The sequence below is a fragment of the Pholis gunnellus genome, assembly GCF_910591455.1.
Source record: "Pholis gunnellus genome assembly, chromosome: 6".
Taxonomy (NCBI): Eukaryota; Metazoa; Chordata; class Actinopteri; order Perciformes; family Pholidae; genus Pholis; species Pholis gunnellus.
Window position 1 is genome coordinate 10,285,281 of NC_136532.1, and position 21,258 is coordinate 10,306,538.

Sequence of the window (21,258 nt, forward strand, 5' to 3'; positions counted from 1 at the left end):
ACATGGGTGCGCATTAAAACAGACTGCTATTAGAAGGATATGACAAGAAAATGATACATTACATAACCCTCTAGCTGTCTTTAATGATGCAGTGCATTATACAATAATATCCGATGAGGAGATGGGATGTTTCCTGAGAAAATAGCAGCAATAAAATGCAATTCAAGACCACACAAAATCCGCTCAAATATTAAATGCTGTTTTATCACAAACTCGACCGTTTTACATCATACAGTTTTTACTGCAGGGCTGGAGGGCATTATTTTGTAAGATATCCTGCTGTTTTGTTCATTCCCTTAAAATTACAAATGAGTGGAAACAGAACTGAGAAATTGTAATATCCCATAAAAGCATGCTGTCAGGGTTATGTAAAAGCTTATGTATTTCCCGAAAACAATTTGTTAGGAAAACGTCAAAAATCAAGAAACTAAAAGAACATACAAAATATGTATGCCCGCACAAGTCCTGATGACCAATATTCAAAGGAAAGAACAAATATCACTGTAAATGACTAATACTCAGGGGCAGACTGGGCATCAGGAACTTTGGGAAGACTCCCGAATGGCCGATCCAATCGAGGCTGAACCGGTCAGTGGTCATTGAGTTTTTATTTTTCAGCTTTAGATGTCAGTAGTTAATGTATGTAAGAAAGGGGGCAATCTAATACTTTCAATGTTGAGTCCAATTTGGACTGATTGACGTTTTTTTGTTGAAATCTGATTGGCTCAGTCATTTTCATCGTGAACGTGTCGATCTGTGACTAGTGTTCCAGCTCACCTCGGCTTATTTGCTGGCCATGTTTTGATTCAGCGCAATGGTGATGTGCTGTATTAGAGTTGACATTACTGAAGAAAAAATGTTCTGCTCGCGCCTGCAGGCGCTCACATAAAAGGCCTCCCCATTCCCAGTACGGCCTTGCTTATACTTAACATAATCTGGAGATATGTTTATGCTCCACCACTGTAGCCACAACATGCACTCGGATGTGGTAAGGTATCAAAGCAAAATCAGAATGTCTGTCGCCTTAAAGAATTGCTGGGGAAACACTTTAACAGACCAATCACTCTGTTACATGATATAAAACGTCCATGAAACACAGACAAGTAGAGCCTGACAGTTAACATGAAACATGCAAGGCTACAAACACAGAGAACAGAAACATGTTTTATTCCGGCTTTAACTGTGAATCACATTAAACTGTTGGAGGGAAGAACAAACACATACACTGTACATTTACAGCCCAGCAGATGTTTCCATATGAAATGTCACGTTTGTCACCGTCACACTTTCAGTGTCTTTATTGCATCCACTTACTCCCTGACCCTCACACATTTGAGCTATGGAGAAACATTCCTGTGGCAAAGTGTTTGAAGCGGTGCAAGCTCCTGTTGTTCCTCTTCTATAAGGAATATCAGGACCCAGCAGAAGCCCCATATGCCCATATCTTTATTTTGGACAATTTAAAAAATGAGAACAAAAAACTAATTTGGACACTGCTGTTTTAATGCGCACAGTGCACAAACAGTGCTGCGTGAGCACTTTTATCAAAACATGTTTTGTAAGGCTCATCTGTAACAGACAACTACTTGCCAAGTCCCAAGAACATGAAGGTCATTTTAACAGTATGGTTGCATGTTTGAAAGCCTAAAATGACCTTTGAAATATGCAAATCCCAAGACAAAAAGTTTGTAAGCCTCCAAGTTAATTATTTTTTCACCCCTCTCACCAAATGACCCCATCGCATTTCCATGTCGGTGTTTCCAGTTAGAGCTGCAGAGTAATTGAGGCTACAGCACACTGGGATGACGGTGATCCAATTTAAATACTTGATACTCAGGTGTTCTCCTTCCTACTGACCGACCTATACTGGATTTTTGTAGGTGATACCAATATAAGAGAGTAAATATTTTTGGAAATTGATATCGGCTGATTTGTGCTGGTTTATAGTTTTAACCATGAGTTGTTACATTTCTTTAAAAATTATGCATATACCAGTAATATTACTGTGGCTTATATCTCCGTCCATGTAGCACAGGTGTGGTCATTGCTGTCCTCAGATCAGCTTTGATGTCAATGGATACTTTGGTGTTGCACTGGTTGGACTTGTTGGACTATCTACACACTATATTGCATCCAGGGAAACCCACAGCCCAGGCATACTGCTGACAAGGTCTTACTTTGAGTGTCAAACCATATTACCACAAACCGAGTTCTCTAAACATCCACAGTATTTTACCGGTAAACCTTATTGGGGGCAGTACCCTTGAGGGAGGAAAGGCTCTTACAGATCTTTAGCTCAGACCTGTTCATATTTCTCTCCTCCAACTGTACGTTCTTTAAACTTTCTTTATACACAAGTTTGATGATAGTTGCTTTAAATATGATTTGAACTGTTAAAAAACAATTTCATGACCTGCTGTCCTTTTTGCTTCTGGTGTTTGAATATAATTTAAGATCCTCACATCTCATGTTGATGAAATCAGATGGCAATATCAGGACGCTGTTGGCAAACTACTGAGGAACAAGAAGCAGGGAGGAAAAGGCCAAACGTATGAGTAGCTGTGTAGACTGATATGTTTCCAGCTTCTACAAGGCTGTCGGTTCAAATTTACAGAGGTGAAGGACATGAACCTCCCTCTGGAAGTTTCTAGACGGGCCGTTCTGTAAGGAATGCAGGGCTGCTGAGATTCACAGGTCTTTGGTTACTGGACAGCTTACTTAATTAACCTTTGATTTACGTTACTTTGTGTATCTTCTTGCTCAATAAAGTTGCACTGCAACAGTTACATTTATTTGTCCCATGTGTGTAACTTATGAAGCTGATAATGAGGAAATTCACTCTTCTGAATAATTAATATAACTTATATCAAGTGTTCAAAAGAGTGAATATTGATCCATAACTGCTGTAAATAGTTGTTTTAGTTAACTTTGCATCAGTGATGTAATGTCCTATTGCATCAATATCATGGGTCAACTAAACAGCACTGTAGACAGATGAGCAATGATCTGTGTTAGGATGAGGTGCTGAGCTGGAATCCCTTCTGTGTTAATGTAACAGTGTGTAACGGGCCTGTTCCTCAGATGATCTTTAACGCCTCTTGTACCCGAAGACGCCCAAAAGGTCTCCGTTCTGTTCCAAGGCTCTGTTCCAAATGTCGTAGAATGGACTTTTCATACAAAAATATTATTAATGCTTCATACATGCTATATACTAAATTAACGAAGAGATTATGTTCAACACTATCCTGTAAGCCAGTGTACACACTCCAAACACAATTCTACACAAACTCAAATAAGCAACTAAAAGAATGTCCACAATATCACTCTTTTTTTCGCCATGGCTGAGCCGACCACACACTAAGAAGAAGAGGAAGCTAAATGCTAATACGGAAAACCGAAATAGCGGAAAACACGCCAATAACACACTGAATCCAAAGATATCTTCACTATTTATCTATGTGAAACCATCACAGAGCTGTGAGCAAACAAGCACCAGAACAACAAACTGCTTCACCGCTAATATTTCAAAAACTCCTTACCTTTGTGCTGTTTTGATGTAAACAAAGTCATATTTTCCCGGGTCCTACTGTTCTATCAACATCCTGTGACGGCTCTGAACTGTTTCCTGAAGAAATTGGGATCAATCTAACTTAGGGTAACTAACATTTGACCTATTTCAGTTTTGGCCAATGGGTTTGACCCATGGGGGCGGATCACGGTTTTCGATTATTTTATTGGCTTAAAATTCTGTCAAACAACTCAAAGATCGTATCATACACTCCTCACACTTCCTGGTTCAAATCTTATGTCACATGCGCAAATCGGCCAATCACAGGCTTTGGTAAGGTTCAATTACATCACGTAAAACTGAAATTCAGACAAAAATGAGCCATGTTTTACAGGTTATTATATGGCCCAGGCTCTCAAAATGATGCCAAACTGCTATATTAGATAGATTGAACACTATTAGTGATAAAAGAAGTGAAATATATAGTTATATAGTATAATAAAGTACAATAAAACTGCTATATGTGCTGCTTCCAAAATCAGAATTGACGTTGGCTGACCTCAGCTGACCTTGATTTCTCAGGCATACTTCACTTTATCAAAGCCAATGTTTTTTTTAAAAGGACTGCTGACATGTTGTGATATGATTTGGGAGAGTTTAGGCCTGCTTCTGCATCATTTCAAATCAATAAAAGTGCTTTTTAAGCAAAAACAAAAAAGGCAAACCTGAACATTTTCAATTTGAGCTGTGTTTAACATGCGTCCAGCATTTACCAGTAACATATACAATGATGTGTACACATCTTAACAAAGCTCACATTTATTTGTGTTATTATCCCATTTAAATTATTAAAATAGACCTTGTAGTTAGCGAGATAAGCCCCTTTGAGTAAGGGTAGGACATTTTTGAGCAGAGAGCTAAAAATAGGCCTAGGGTTCAAGAGGTTAGGAGCTCATGGCATCAAGAGTATCAAAGTCCAAGAGTATCAGATTGATACGGGCCTTTATAGACTAAAAACAGCTGCCTTCAAAAGCACACATGAAGAGGTCATAAGTTTTCAGCCTCAGCAACTTAAATTTCATAGTCTGACCCAAAAAACAGTGAAACTCTTTTGGATCGTGTCATAGCTGATGACAGAAATCTGTCCTTGTTGGTTTCCATGCTAACAGCTCAGGTTTAGTTATAATTCATCATAACCACAGTTTCTCGCAACCTCTGTAAGATCTTACCATTTATTTGAACGCCGTGGTGTTGAACAGTCACTTTAACCTATTATAGCAAATATTAAAAGGAAAATGAATTGTGGAATTATAACTTATGCACTTTCTCTTTCCCTTATTCCTCCCTCTCTCCAGGGCCCCGAGGGTTCCTAAACCTCCTCCTGTGGCACCAAAGGTACTGACAAAACAGAAAGTGATATACATTTGAATGCATGGCATGTCTATTTACAGATACAAAAGAAAAGTCATGAAATGTTACTGTTTAATTAACGCAAGGTACTCCAGATGAAAAATTTGACTGTTGCTTGATAGATAAATTCAAAAAATATATTTTTTTAATTTATACTTATATTTTAAGTTTCTTTGTTCATTTAGAAAATGTAATTGTTTTGTAATCGACCAACTTTGGGGTTGCTATGGAACGGTAAAAATAAACCTGTGACATGAAAAGTTATTTAATTATTGATTGATCCATGACGGTATGACGACATCAAAAGAAGAAAAAAAGAATTCACCTGGGGTACTAAGTGCTCTAAATACTTTTCTTGACTTACTACACCCTTCTGAAGCGATGCCATACACAATTGTTTTGCTGCATGCAGCCTTTGTCTTGATTAGGTATGTTTTTTCGAATGTTGCTCCATATATTTTTTTTATTGTAAATGACAGTTAAGTATACTGATGCCTCGCTATCCCCAGAGAACTCTTAAAGCACATTTACAGGGTCTATTGTAATTGATTTTTTCCCCAGCTATTTCTAAATTACATTAAACCTTATTAAATAGACAGATCATAGGCTTTATACTGCATACAGTCAAAGAGACGAACACAAAAACATAACCTGTGAGGCATCAGTATAGTGTGTTTTGTGTTGTGATTTGTTTTTTTGTTTGCATGCTCTTTTCTAATGCCGCTAGGACGACAGATATGACATCATAAAACCAGTGGCCCTCACCCATCCCCCTTCACCACCCCATCCCCACCCTCACTCCTCCAGCCCCTCCACCATCGGCTACAACAAAGCCCCCAGACCTTACTGGGGCTGTGCGCCAGAGAGCGAATACCCCCCCTTCATCCCATCTCCATCCTCTGCCTTCACTCCCGCCTCCTGCAACACCAGTCCTTTTCCTCCTCCTCCACCTCCTGTCTCTTACCCATCCTCTTCCTCCCCTTCCCCCCCTGTCCTCGTTGCGCCCCAGCCGTCAGTGTATAACACACCCATCAACCTCTACTCCACTGAGAACGCATGTGAGGTGGCCATGGGGCAGAGGAGGGGCCTATTGGAGAGTCAGGGTGGAGCCTTGCCTTTGCAGTTAAATGGGTGAGTGGCGTTCTCTCCAGCCAATCAAGCGAATCAATCACTTCTCTGCATTTCATCTACCTCCGACTTTCTGCGTCTTGGTTCTGTTGACGTTTTTCAAATGGGAGATGAGACATTCCTTGGCCTGTCAAAGATCTACTGTAGAATTGTCGGTGTTTTTCCAAGCTTATGTCGAAGTTTATGACCCTGAGTGAAAATTGTTTATTCCATGCAGCTTGCTGATCAGGCTCGCCAGACTCCAGCTTGAAATCTGGAAATCTTTTCAAAGTTCTTCCACTTCATTAAATCAAACTCGCATGTCTGTTTGGTGTTTTGTTTAGTGGAGAAAACATTGAAAAACAGATCAAAATACTTAACTGCACATTGTCGTGAGATGCACGGGTTGAGTCGAGCAAGCCGGGTCTAATTAGGGTGCCTCTGTTTGTGAGTTTTTATTGTAGTGTGGAAAAGTGACAGTCACAACATGGCAATATGTTGCTGGTTTGGTTGCCATTTACCAACCAAATATCACCAAACAGAAATACTGTCAGTTATTTGAGTACACTGTCATGTTAGAGAACTTCTATTACTACTGTACCAGTCTGGAAACACTGATATGGAAGCAAACTAAAGTGGGCTAAACTGGATAATTGATGTACTTTGAATGAGCTTTTAGCAGTCCAGTAAAATAATGGAACATACTGAAACATAACTTTTTTTCTAGATTGAAATTTAGGATTTCAACACACAGTTTACTTAAAATTGTGGAAAAGATGACAATTGAAATCACTATGAATGTGCGTGGACGGACGAAATTATCCTTGGCAAGATGGCTGTATATATTTGTACTCATATTAACACATATCAACCTATTGCCATGAAACAAATCAAAAAGTACTCGCCCTCCCACTCCAGTTTGATTGTGAGGGCATTTTTACTTTCATTTTTTCATAAAGCATTCAAGATATTTGACTTAAAAAAACTTTTCTTAGTGAAAGTACACCTCTTCTACTGTATTTTGTATCGACGTCAGGTGTTTGAAGGCAGCACCACATGTAAAACACATCAATGGTTACTAGCAGTTGTAAATTATACAGCTAATACTTTCTACTCAGCGCCTCTCTTTACATAATTCCCACCTTCATCTTCTACGTGTCGGTCTCAACCCGACTCTCCTCTCTCAAGAGGTATAGTGAGTATGGCTATTCTGTGAGTAAGCTGCGTATATATAGCCTGCGTTGGTGCTGTGTGGCATTCTCTTCGCTCTTGTAGCAAATCAGTCAGTCAATAAAGGTTTCAGCCCTGAATCCACGTAGATTTTCTCTTCACAGACGAACACACTTCATGCCACATTTTCATTCACTTGTTCATTCATTCTTTTAGAGATTCACCTCAAAACAAAACAAGATCTGGATGTGTTTGATTTGTTGCACTCAGGATTCCAAATGGACTGAATGTACTCCTTTTGTGACTCATCATTTCTACGTTGATCCTAATGTTTATGTTCTTTCTGCGCTCTTTTCTGTGGGCAACACTGACGAAAGGATCAGTGGTTTCTCTTTCTGTGACACTCGGCAGACACCAGTGTTCTGCACAATATAACCTTACACCATGCAGCTGTGGTCACACACACACACACACACACACACACACACGCACAAGCTGCCTTTCAGTTGAGTACATAGCTTTCCCCAAGATGTCATTTAATAGCATGGGATACTTTAATAAGGCAAGATCTGGATCTGTCTTTAGTATTTTTTACTTTAACTTGCTTTCCTCACTTAACCATTTCTATCTCAATGTTCTTCTCATTTTTTTTTTACATCTTCTTTGCTTTTCATTCTTTTGAATCTATTGCTGAGGTGACAATGTGAGACAGTATGTGTGTCCGTACTTGCGTCGTGCTTGCCTGTTTGCATGCTGTACTGTAAAAGAGCTGTGTGGCTCGTTTCAGAGGGGATTTTGTGAATGACAACAGACATGTTTTTACTGTAAATTGGCAATAATTTGGATGTGTCAATACTCTGTCTTTCTCCCTTCCTTTCAACCCTTATTTTCTGCTTTGCAGACTGCTTTGCAGACTGCGGCATCTCCTCAAGTCACAAAGTTAGTCTCTAAAGCATGCCAGGTTGTTAGTGTTTGTCAGCCTGCCTTTTTTTTACTCTTCCACCGCTCTCCGCATCTGTGTGTCTACTCTATGTGGCATCTGCATGCATTTGTTTATGATTTTACTGCAGAGAATGATTGGTGATAGCAATGTTTTATCATCTAGTTGGTTTATTTTCATGTTTAAATTGTGCAGGAACTGCAGCACACATACGTTCAGGTAATTCAAATTTTGTGTCAGAAACATGCTGAGAATACAGTATATTTTACTGTAAATCACCCAAAAAATATTTTGAAAGAGTGGCACACACACACACACACACACACACACACACTGTCAGACACTGTATAACTGTAAGTGTGTGACCAGGCTCACATAGAGCCGTCAACTCTCCCACACCCACATAGCTGCTGCTGCTGTGACAAGAATGTGTTCATCATCAGTGTGCTAGGTGAGTGTGTTGGTGTGTGTGTGTGTGTGTGTAGCCAATTAGTAATGGGCCAAGGACGACTGTAGATTTACACATATTTACTGTTCATACGTTTTTAGAAACACAAATGACAACTTAAAAAAAAAGAAATTATGATCATGTTTTTCATGACCATGTTTACTGTCCAAACAGTAACCACACTTCTATAGAAGCCCAGACGATCCAGCAGTACCACCATGTGGTTGAAAATAGAACTGACTTGTATTTAGAAACTGGTGATCTGATCAAATGTCTGATATTTTGACTCTGTTTTGCATGCATTGGTAGTTGTGGCTCATATGTTTTCTTTTTCTTTTCTCAAGCTATATTCTTCTGCCTTCTACTGCCTGCTTTTTACACTTCCTTTTGATTATTATTTTTTAAATAATGGAATTAATTCTTCATGCTTGTATCTCTTCCTCCTCCTCTACTTTATTGCCCTTTAGTGGACCTCAGAGTATTTTGAAGTAAGTCTTTTCAGATTGTGTCTTCAAAACTGTGAATGTCGCCGTTTTATTTTTCCCGCCTCTATTCAGTCTATTTCCGTTTTCTTCTCCCTTTTCTCTGTCAGAAAACCTCAGCCACCAAGGTATCAGATTGGTTCAGACCTAGACACCAAGTGCATTTAACAAAGTGCGGTGTGATTTTTACCCCCTTTGTTGTCTAATAAGCACAAACTGTAGGTGCATTTTTTTACAGTGTGCCACATTGCCACCTCATGTAACCTCCAATCTAAACAGTTATTCCATTCCTATAACTGTGTGTTAAATAATGCTAATACATGTATAACAGTTTAAATCCTTGATTGAAATTAACCACCAAAACTAAACCAGACTAAACATGTCTTTGTCTGACAACATGCTCTGATGCAAAGAGCTACTTACTCAAAGTAGTACGTCTGGCAGTATAAAATGTTTTACTGGATCCTGCAATATTACACTTTTCACTTTAGTACGCTATAATGCCTTCAGGGAAATGACGTCAGTCTACGTCTCTATAACTTTGATCATTTATATGAGAGGGAGGATGTAAAATGAAAAGCATATTTGCTGATGTCATCCATCCTGTTCTACACCCTGTCCTTCCAGAGTTCCCAGGAAACACATTGTGGACACAGACATCCAGTTTTACCATGTGCCCACTCATGCTGATGCCAGCAGGAAGCGCATAATGGAGGACACAGAGGACTGGCGCCCACGCAGCGGGACAACCCAGTCCAGGTCTTTCAGGATTCTGGCTCAGATCACCGGTACCGAGCGTGGTACGTTACTCACTGAAGTGCACACGGTGACGACGTTTGCATAGTCATTACCCCGTCTTTTGTTCGTGCACCTGAGCTAATGAATCGACACATCTGAGCGCAGGGCGACCTCCATACATAGGGCTGACAAACATTGCAACATCACGACGCTTACTGTGTACCGTTTTCTTTCTAAATCGAAAGCTTATTATTTCCTTTTATGGACTTTCTATTCGTTCCCTTTTAGCTCAAGAGGAGGAAACTGACGAAGCCAAGAAGACAAAGTAAGTGCAATGACACTGCTTACTGGGGTTTTAATAGCCCCAGACTCCCCGTCATCAGTTTTTTTTATTGTTATTTGTATGAATAAGTGCATTGTGTGGAATAACAATACATTTCATTTAGTTATTTGTTTTAACCCACTCAGTCGGTAGCCTCTAACACATAAAGGCCACGTTTACATACATAGAGCAACAGAAAATGTGACTGCAGATCTCTGTGGCACAGCCCGGCAATTGTACTGATGCTGTGTGGCCTCTTCCTGTCTAGACGGCAAAGAAGGGATCACATTTGAGCCTTTAAGTCGAAAGCCAGATCCCTGTGCACTGTACAGTATGTCCATTTTTAATTGCGCCAATAAGTTCAGAATGCAGTTTTAATTAAATTCCCCTCTGAGACTGCTGAACGCTGGCAGCTGACAGTGTTTTCATCTGTCCTTGCCGATCAAAATGTAACTTCATGAGACTTTTTGTTTGTGTGTTGTTTGTGCATTTACTTGTGGATGTGACAGCCTTGCAGTGCCGCATGTCATGATCTGTGATCGTTGTTGTTGACAGTCAAGGCTGGACTGTTGGTCTTGTGGTCAGTGTGATGTGAGTCGTCCATTGGCTGTCCATTGCTCTTGCTGGTTTGTGGCGATACACGCGATCGCCGAGTGTCTGTGATCACTTGTGTTAACATGCTGAAAATCCCGCTGGGTGTTGTCGTTGTCATGGTTGAATTTATTCATCATTTCAGTCCAACCTGGCCATGAATCATGGGCTGCATTTAGACCTCACGACACAGGAGGTAAAGCTGCAGTTGGTCACTATTATAAAGATAACTTTTAACATTTGCTGTCACTATATCCTGACAGTAGTACATGGGACAGATAATCTGTCGAAGGAGTCCCTTAAGCAGCTGTCAATTAGATGAAGCTTGTGAACTCTGATCAAATATGAATCCAGGTTCTGTATTGCCATTTTCTCACCTCAAATGTTTTCAGAAACATATTTTAACAATTTAGCTGTAAAATGAGAACTTTTACTTTGTTTGGCCTCAACTGTTTTCAGCATGGCGGCCAGGTCTCAAACGTTCTCATTCAACAGCTAAACAGTACAGGCTGCACATTTCCACCCCATCAATACCTGTTTATCATCAGCTTCGTGTTTGTGCCAACAGCCCTTTCCGTATCATCAGGCTTTCCTTGTGGCATGGCTTACAGTGTATCTCATCGCAGACTGCAGGGCATCTACTCTACTTTTCCTAAATCCTTATTTTCTCTCGTTTGGTGTGTTTTCTCTTCTTTTCTCTCTCTTCTGGTGATGGCAGAGCGAACAAGGCCACCACTCGGGTGTTGATTGGTCCTAAGTACAACGAGCTGAGAGACTGGCACCACGGAGTGTCTGCTCGCACCCTCAATGTCCAGTAAACCAGTAGACTGTGTGTGTGTGTGTGTGTGTGTGTGTGTGTGTGTGTGTGTGTGTGTGTGTGTGTGTTTGATTGTCTGCCTGTGTATGTGTGCACTACATCGGTTTGACATCTGGAGGTGGTGGTTCATGACTTTGACTGCTGAAGGGATAAATGCTTATGGACTTGTGGAAATAAAGCAAATATTACTGGAGTGGAAGCTTGCAAAGGAACTGGTGGAGTTTCTTTGTGCATGAGTGTGTTAGTGTGTGTGTGTGTGTGTGTTTGTGTGTGCGCGTGGGTTTAATTGTCTGCCTGTGTATGTGTGCACTACATTGGTTTGACATCTGGAGGTGGTGGTTCATGACTTTGACTGCTGAAGGGATAACAGCGTATGGGCTTGTGGAAATAAAGGAAATAAATCAAACAATACTGGAGTGAAAGCTTGCAAAGGAACTGGTGGAGTTTCTTTGTGTATGTGTGTGTTAGTGTGTGTGTGTGTGTGTGTGTGTGTGTGTGTGTGTGGGCTTGTCCTTTACTGTTTCTTTATGTGGCTGTACTGCGCTGGCCTCATTCAGACCTTTAATGAAGTGCTGCTTATGTGCTCGGCCACTCCACTGACTCCGGCCATAAAGGTATACTGCTGCGTAAATACTGACTTTTATGAGTGCGTTGACCTCATTATACATGAATTTGGGTTTGGTCACAGCATTTGTATGCTCCTCTCTGTGTACAAGGTAGTGATTTCATGAAACCAGAGCTATCTGCATACTAATAAAAACTAAAACATTTATGTGGATAGTTAGGATAAAGTATTGAGCTTAACATGTGTCACTAGCTGAGTATTTGTGTGTTTTTTCCACAATAATGGATATAGAAGACAAGTAATCCAGAGTTTTTTATTAAATGGGATCTAATAAAATACTCTGAACAAATTCAAATATGCAGTTGTCAATCTGCATCTCTGCCTATCTTAGACTTCCCACTACATTTATGTATTGTCTTCCATACATAGCACAAACACTGACTCTATACTGTATATTGTATGTGCTGGCTGTGATGCAGACAGCAAACAGGACCGGTTCCCACGGTGGTGAGAAAAGGCAGACAACATTTGAATGGACCTCTCAGTCTATGTTCATTCTTAAACATGATGATATACAGACATCTCAAATGTGTAAATAGGGAAACCCTGCAGCCTATCATGGAAGTCTGCATACAGCTAATGAGAGAGAAGCAAAACTGTCAGTCACACTTTTTTTTTTTTACAAATGCACTACATCACTGCACTGCTGGGAAGGTGTGCGGTTTGGATTCAGAAGGCTATTGCTGAGATCATTGAACATAGCAAATCTGGCTTTGGTCTGTCTGATGCATTAGACGGTTATGAATGTCCCTTCATTTTATTTGGACTGTTGTAATGTCATGGGAGACACTTCAAACCCATTTAAAAGCTTTTCATTAAAAAAAGTGCCTTGAAATATGATGTCATCTGAAAAGTGGGAAGAGAATTCAACCTTTCATGCGTGTATATTATATAAAAAACAATCGCTTATTTGGGATATGCTGCTGGAATGTAGACAGACCGACCAGATCGCTGCTGAAAGACATTTGTATGGTGTAAGGCAAGTCAGGAAGGCTCTTTTCAGTGAGCAGGTTGTTCAGCTTTGATGGTGTGCAAAGTGACTGTATAAATGCTTTTTTTTTTTTTGAGGCCCTTGCTATGTAAAATATGTCTCCGGTGCCTCTACATTTATTTCAACCCTATGTTTACTCTCTGCAGATTTAATAATAGTTAATTCCTTGGAGATTGTAATGGTGTTGCATTTTGAAAACAGCCGGACGTCTGGTGGCTGAAATGTATCTTCTGTGTTTTGAGTTTAAAAAAAATACTATTAATACTGTAGCTAATAAAATGATTACGTGTTTTTCTTGTCTTCCTTTCTTTCTGTTTCTGGTGTCCCTTTCCTTCCTTCCGTTCTCTCCTTCTTCCTCAGTTCCTCCACTCTTTACTCTTCTAGTTGTCCCACTGAATCTGAGACAAACAGTGGGGAGGTCACGTATAAATGGTATAAATCATCATCTGAACTTGTGACACCCTTTTACACCTCTCCACCTGTCATGTTAAATTGTCCCACAACACGGCAGTCACTTTTAAATAAAACAGCAGTTACCAAAAAGGCTTTTTTAATGTAATCACAGGTACTAACTAACCATGCGTGTTCACACATGTGGCCAATAATTTGATGTGTTACAAACTCAAGTTTAATACACTGTGATTTTGCAAGCTATAACACAGTTTTCACATTAGAGCATTTACTGATCACTTTAACACCTCCACTATAACAAACTCCTCCTTCAATCTAAACTATATATTTGAAATGCATCTAAAAACTATTATGTGTTATTATGGTCTGCTATCTGTTACCTGCCAGTGACAGATCTCCAACGCATCGATCCATTGACCAAGTAGAGGTTTCACGCTCAGCCTTCAGTGGACCGAATGATGCAGGAGCCTCATCCACATCTGATCACATTGACCAGCCACAGGTGGCAGGCTCGTCAGCCAATCAGCAATGGCCAGAGGAGGGAGCTGCAATCCCAAACTATTTCCTCATTTCTGAACCCGGCAGCTTCTTAAAAACTCAACATCAAGAGAACAATGCCTCATCTACAACACCCCTTCACTTAGTTGCCCTCCCAATGACGTATTCAAGTTCTTTTAACATGTTTTATCAAGTACACCCAACCCATTTGTCTAATATCAACTATCCATTAGCTCCAATGTACGTACCTTTAACGCACACTAGTTCAACCCCAAGCCAAATACAATCATGTCAAACCCAAACGCCAAATAACACGTCTCTTGATGCAATGTTAATGCCAGCACACGTCCCACATTTTCTCGGACCGAGTCCTGTTTGTACCCACACTCCAGCATCCTGTTTACCTGTTTCTAGTGTATCGCCTGCTCAAGAACTTAACTTGTCACCAGGTAGCGGCGACTCATTAGTTCAAAACCAAGCACCTGAGGCTTCGTCTGATCCTGGCCCTGTCCTCAGGCCAGCTGCTTCAGATGGTGCAGATCCAGAGCCACCAGGCTTTCAACAGCCCACAGATGAAAGGTACATTGAGCTTGAGATGAATGCTGACAGTATTACACTAAAATGCATAATAGGTCCAAAAAAAGTTTACTTGTTACTGCCTTGGTCTAGCAATTCCCCTGTGACGCCACTAGAGGACAGTACAGACTCAAAAAACTGAGTGCAGAGGTCGTTTCACTGATGATGATGGTGATGACCACAAATTATATAGACACGCTACCAAATCTCTAAAGGCCATGCAGACTCGGTTTGACCTTTCTCCTCAACACAGGTGCTGCGCAACACTTCAAATACTTGATGCACATGAAGTAAACTTTTCAGTGACAGCTCATTAAATTGCTTCACTTATCTGTGCAATCTGTGTGTCTGTATGTGTGTCCCTTCAGTTCTGCAGCTCAAGTCAATACTCGTCTATCTCATATATCAACACGTCATCGTGTTTTTTCTACCAAACCAGTCAGGTACAGTGCCACTGAAGTGTTGCGAGAACTACATATTAGTTCACTGTTGGGGGGAAGGATACCAATCTGCCACAATTACTGAAACAATGTTTTTGTCACCTTTTCAGTATTTTCTGTGGAGAGATTTAATTTCACTTTGGTTACGTATTTGTAAACAGGAGAGAGCTCCTGTCAAGTCCTCTGGACTTCCTGCCCAGAGCAGCCCCCTGCCCCCCTCCGCTCACCCCCAGCGCTCCCAAACAGCCCACACAAAACACACAACCTGAGCACAGCAGTCCGGTGCGGGCGAGGTAAACAGTGTTCCAGTGTTGTGTGAGCTTCACCCTGAAAGTATCCTTCTGTGTGTTCCCTGCCAACAACCTCTATCTTTAGGCTTTAATTGACTACTTCTGAAACCCTTTTCTCTTTCTATCTTTTTTACACAATTGACATCTTGGATCCGTCACAATGTACCTTTCCTCCTCTGCCTCCTCTCTTCCTTTATGTGTCATCACCTTGTCAGAACAACTTGTCAAAGCAGTCCTTGGCCTCCTGAGAAAGCAGTGTCTCACTGCTTATTGGACGCCCTGCTAATCACGCCAATCACTCAAGCGCCGCCGCTACGCTTGAAGAAGAAGAAAAAGAAGCGTCGTAGCGTCAGTGAGCTGCACCTGTCGAAGAACAAGAGGTAGACGGGGCAGACCTGGACAAAACTAGCTTTAACTTTCCTGACTGCTAGAGAATTGTTCTCTGGCACTGTTTTAAGTTTAAAACAATTAAGAACAATCAATATTAATCATTAATTAATTTGTATTAATTGTGGTTTAAAGTCTTTTAAATACAGTTTTGTCCATGTCTGAGTCCAGGAAAGAGTGACAATAATATAATCATCTACTTCACAAATAATGTGATGATGAACACCAATGTGATGTGATGCATGTTTGTTTCACAATAATAGCACAAGACGACAATTTGTTGTGCAATTTGACTAATATAATTATTTATTTTTTAATGGTAGCGCTATAGACCTAATTTTATCATGTAGTTGAAATAACCCGTGAGTCCACTGAACATGCCATTCATTGCAGTGAAAGAGCTTTGTTTAGTCAGAGCTTGACACGGTCCATATGTCTCTGTGGACACGAGTCATGACATTCCGTGGTCACTGTGAAACAACTTGGCAGCATCTCACAGAGATCGGTCAGTGGCTAGTCGACACACATTTAAACCGTGAAGTATGAGAAGTGTGTGCGTGAGGGAGAGTTTGAGTGGGTGGATGTCTTTGTGTGTGCGTGTGTGAATGCACATGGAAGGTATAGTGTGTGAGGATTGAATGCGATCCAAAGAATATCACAGTGCTATATTATAGACCATCTGTTGTGTGGTGGAGAGAGCTGCTGGACAGCAGTCAGCTATTTTAATGGACCATTTGTTCAATGTTCAAACCAAACCAACACATTTATGAGATGCATAAAACAAGTTCTCGTCGGAGCTACAGTACACAAGGGGTTACTTTTTAACATATGTAAACAGTCGGTGTACTGAAATGTACTCTTTGTACTCATCACTTCATATCAGCAATCAAGAAGTCTTGTTTTCAGCCGGTAGAGCTGAAAACGAGACTTCAGATAACATAATGACAGGAAAAACTAGAAAGAGTGTACTCAGTAGAGTGCAGATCTCTAGCAGGTGTGTCTGCAATGTGTCTGTATTGTGTGATTGAATGAATACAACCCACAATCGGCTAATCCCCCTTTAGACCCTGTAAGGCGTCGTAAAACGCACTTCATATACAGTCAAAAACAAGTGGCAGTTAATGCAGGCAAGCCATCGTATAAGACACGTCGTACATTCTTGCCAAAAACAAAATCAAACTTCAGCGGATGGGGTGGTGGTGAGGTAGTGTGTGTACTGGTAGTTCCATCTGTGGTTAGCTAAAACACACCGTCCGAAACAATAAACGTGAGCTGCAGAGAGGAATGCAGCAGTGTGTTGCTGCTATTTCCATTAGCTGTTAGCTAAACACACCACATACTGTTATCCCCCCACTGTGGTCACAGAGTCGGAGCTGGGGGGTCGGAGATGCACTAAGCTGTGTAATCACTAGCGGCTCCTACCGGGCCAGGGACCGGTTAACAGTAGTGAGTGAGGAGCCAGCAGGAAGTTAATGGCAGTATGTCCTTGAGCATGGAGCCATAACAGGACAACCACAATATTATGCAGTTTGTTGCAGCAGAATGCGAGATGGCTGTGGACAGAGGTGCACACTCACTCACTCACTCACTCACTCACTCACTCACTCACTCACTCACTCACTCACTCACTGGTCGCATGATCCTCCCGGCAGAGATAACAGAGATGCAGAGCATCGGCCGATGACAGTGTAGTGATACATGATTTTAAATTTCTACGTTGCACTGTATTAATGTAAAAAAGTGTAGAACACTGAGACAGAACAAGAAGACGGATAAAAAGAAAATAAATATATTCCTCTCTCCCTCCCTCCTTCCTCCCATCCCTCTTTAATCATCCCTTCAGTTAACAAGGTTCATATGTGGCCCAGTGCGTCCAGATGGTCAGCTCTCTAACTGGCTACTATTGAATCAGAACAGCGGGGCCTCCATTAATCAACCAATCACAGTCTTGCAGAATACAATTAAGTTCCCATATAATTGGCCTGATTGGTGGAGAATATTAACGAGCTGTGCTGTAATTGGCTCTAATGAATGAAGGACTGGGGAGCATCTTATTTCCTGCTCTACTTGTCACCTGTTGTTAGCCAATTACCAAAGCTAATGAAAATGGATGTCGTTAGCTTGTTCGCCAAGATAATTTAAATGGATGTCACTATAGCTTTTAATCTCACTGAGCATTATAGCTCCATAGCATAATGAGGATGAGGTCTTTTCTGTTCTTTTACAGGACCGTTCTGCTTGATAAATTGGCGCCAGCTGATGCTCTTGTTTCTGTTTCAGTGTAGAGAAAACAGCAAATTTAGTTTGATTAACTAGCCAGAAAGCTTACTGATTTACTTGCTTAATGTGCTACTTTTCTAGCTTTATGGTGACTTATAGCAGTGGTTGGGCAACCTGGGGGTCACTCATTGGTTTAATTACTCTCAGCTAATGTCTAAAGTATGGCCATGAATAGAATTGGAGCAAATGAAAGAGCTATACAAGCGGGTGTGGAAGTGCAAAATTGTTGGCAGTAGGTAGAATGTAAATTAGTTTACTGAAAATGGTAATGAAATTGTAGCATTTTAATTATCAGTATTTATTTATTTGCCCTTTTGGTATTTTTTTTACAACTTACAGAACATTTGACTTGTAGATAGACATTTTATTTGTATTCTTTTGTTCATTGGTACTTTTTAAACGTACTTATATAATGCTTATGTAAACACCTTGTCTTCCTCTTTACTAGCTGTTATTTTATATGTGTGTAAGTAAATCTAGAGACATGCAAAAGACAAATTCTACAAGAGCACACGTGCTTGTCAAATAAATCGGATTCTGAAATTGTGGCTCTGGCGCTGTCTGCCTGCTGTCTAAACTCTCTTTCTCTCACTCTGGCTACAGACTTAAGAAGTTAGTATTGGCTCCTCCTGTCAGACACATGGTATACAAAATGATAAGCAGATAATAAGAATGAAGAGAGATGTTCTGCAGTGTGACAGTCTCTTTCCTATGGAGAGTACTTAAATCAGGACTGTATCAGCCAAAGGCTGATTAGCTGGAATCAATGCTAACACAACAGTCCACAGGGTGCATTCATCACAATGCTTGTCACTGCACTGTAGCTTGTGTGCTCATTGTTTAACATTGTTTGTATTCATTCATCAGATTCCTTTTCTAACCATGTGCCCATTCAGTTAAGATTCACATTGTGTTTGTGTTATCTTCTTTGTATTTGACAATATCAACTACCAAGGGTGGGATTGCCATTTTCGACCGCTATATGTAACCAACTATCTCCGTCACTTTGTGTGTATGTTGCTTTCCTTATTTCTGAGATATTTTTTTTCCTCTCACACCAAAGGGTGTCTTGGCATCAGTCTGCCACAGAAGAGGGAGACCCTCTCTTCTCTTCTCCCGTCAATGCTGTCTATGTCTTTAGGTAAATTTAATGTCTCCTCTCCTTTCGTTGTGAGTTGTACGTTTGACCACATCTCCCACAACTGCTATTCCACAGTACTTATTCAGAAAGCTTGAATTGGTGATTTTAGAGGTGGTCCTGGGTGTTAAAGCAAGTGAACTCTCTGTAGGGACCATTTGATGTTGTGGCTCATGGCAGAGGCAGGGAGGTCAGCTCATACGCAGAGCATCTACTGAGGTGTAGTCGGCACACAGACGTATGCGACCGTCTTCCTCTATCTCTCTCTCCGTCGCTCTCTGCCTGTTGATTCACCTCATGGTTTCTATCACTCTCTCTCTCTCATTTTTTCCCTTTCGCTCGTTCTCACTCACACACAACAAACAGGCAAAACTCAACGTAACTATGACTGCAGTTGCCACAGTACTTGTCTCCCATGAGTCTCCGAACAGCCAAGCACAAGGGGAAGACAGCAGTGATCCAACTGTTGGCATCGGCCACAATTATGCGTTATGGGTGTAATATGTCTGGGGAGAGATTTCTGGCCCACCCAAGCTCCTCAACTGGCACTGATGAACAGGCACACACACACACACACTTGATGTTACTCATAGAGACGTTTGCATCATATTAAAGGGCAATGGAGAGTTTGAGGCTCTGAGGCCACATTTGATTGAAGAGCAGAGACATTTTGCTTCGTTCCACCGCATTTGACAAGCTCTGGCACCTCCGCGAGGACAGGAAGTTAGATGGAAAAGGACTTTTAAAGCCTTTCTTGTTGTTTTAATAACTAACCAGCAAACCTTTTTTTTTTTCAATGTACAACTTAATTTCAATGAAGCAAGAAAACCTTTTTCTGAAAATAATGTCGTACCAAATTTGTTTTTATATTTAATGTATTATCTATGTGATTAATAATGGCTTTTCATGTGAAATGTTGTGATACAGTTGTTTATCGGTCAGTTGAAAGGTGCTGCCCTACGTAGAACCAACAAAATGTTTTTCCTGATAAAAGCGTTGCACAATGAAGAATTTTAACCTATTGAATCAGTATATATGTTACTGGTTAAGAGTAAATGAAGATGGCACACAGCACAAATTGAAAAGTTTCAGGTTTGTCTGAAAAAATAAGCACTTTCAGGATGATTATCTCTTTAGAATGATGCAGCTGAAAGCCTAAAACCTAAAAGCCTAAATTCATAGCACAACATGTGAACAGTCTCTCTGCAAAGTTTGACTTTGATAAAGTGAAGCAGAACAAAATTAGAGAGGTTTTAGGCGAGGTTTCCAAAATGTGTGCCATTTGAATTTTCTCATGTACCAAACTACATATTTCACTTTTATATTACTAATGGTGTTCAATACATCCAAATACAGCAGTTTTGGGCTTTTTTTTTGGGGGGGGGGTTCAACCCGACCTATATATTTTCCCATTAAAAAAAACAACACACAAATCAACTGAACGCAGATAAGATTGACAGCTCTGTTAGCCAGTGAACAGATAACGTGTACAAATATTATGGAATATTGCATTTTCTTCACGACAACATCAAAAGGTGAGGTGCATTTTCTGATCATAAGCCATAAAGCAGTTGTTGTTGCTGGTGTTCGTTTGCTCATATCTCGGTCATGGTTTGACGGAGAGATATATCGAGCATATGTCTGGATTATGTGTGTTGTTGGCGTGCTTGCTGCTATCTCGGTTTTCCTTGCTAGCCTTTAGCTTCCTCTTCGTAGGTCCAAACGTAGCCATGTAGTTGATTATATTAGTTGTGTAGAATTGTGTTTGGAGTTTGTAAAAATGGCATAGATGATAGTATTGCCCAGACTTTTTTTTTTAATCTGCTATATAACATGTATACATACATTATATTCGCTCTCGATAAGTACATTTCTTCGACGGTACATGCTACACCCTCTGAGCCAGAGTGCCCCCGAATTTGGGGGCGTCGTGCATAACAGGTCAAGCGGAGACAGTTTGCGTCATGAGGGAGTATTTTGCTTCAATATATATGTTTTGTTTTGCAAGGGAACAATTTGAGAGAATGTGTGAACTCAAAAGAATACATATCTGACAAAAAAAAAAAAGTTTTACAGCACTGTTGGCTGA

The 21,258-nt window shown here is 40.6% G+C and overlaps 1 protein-coding gene across 1 annotated transcript in view; it reads left to right on the forward strand.

Moving 5' to 3' along the window:
* pdlim5a (PDZ and LIM domain 5a) overlaps positions 1 to 21,258 on the forward strand; it is a 57,538-nt gene that overhangs the window by 26,614 nt on the left and 9,666 nt on the right. Inside the window, exons 4-11 of the mRNA XM_079160694.1 lie at positions 4,864 to 4,903; positions 5,646 to 6,049; positions 7,301 to 7,307; positions 8,097 to 8,134; positions 9,051 to 9,071; positions 9,176 to 9,193; positions 9,693 to 9,865; positions 10,092 to 10,128. Of these exons, the coding sequence (XP_079016820.1) occupies positions 4,864 to 4,903; positions 5,646 to 6,049; positions 7,301 to 7,307; positions 8,097 to 8,134; positions 9,051 to 9,071; positions 9,176 to 9,193; positions 9,693 to 9,865; positions 10,092 to 10,128 (738 nt within the window). The remainder of the gene's footprint in view (positions 1 to 4,863; positions 4,904 to 5,645; positions 6,050 to 7,300; positions 7,308 to 8,096; positions 8,135 to 9,050; positions 9,072 to 9,175; positions 9,194 to 9,692; positions 9,866 to 10,091; positions 10,129 to 21,258) is intronic.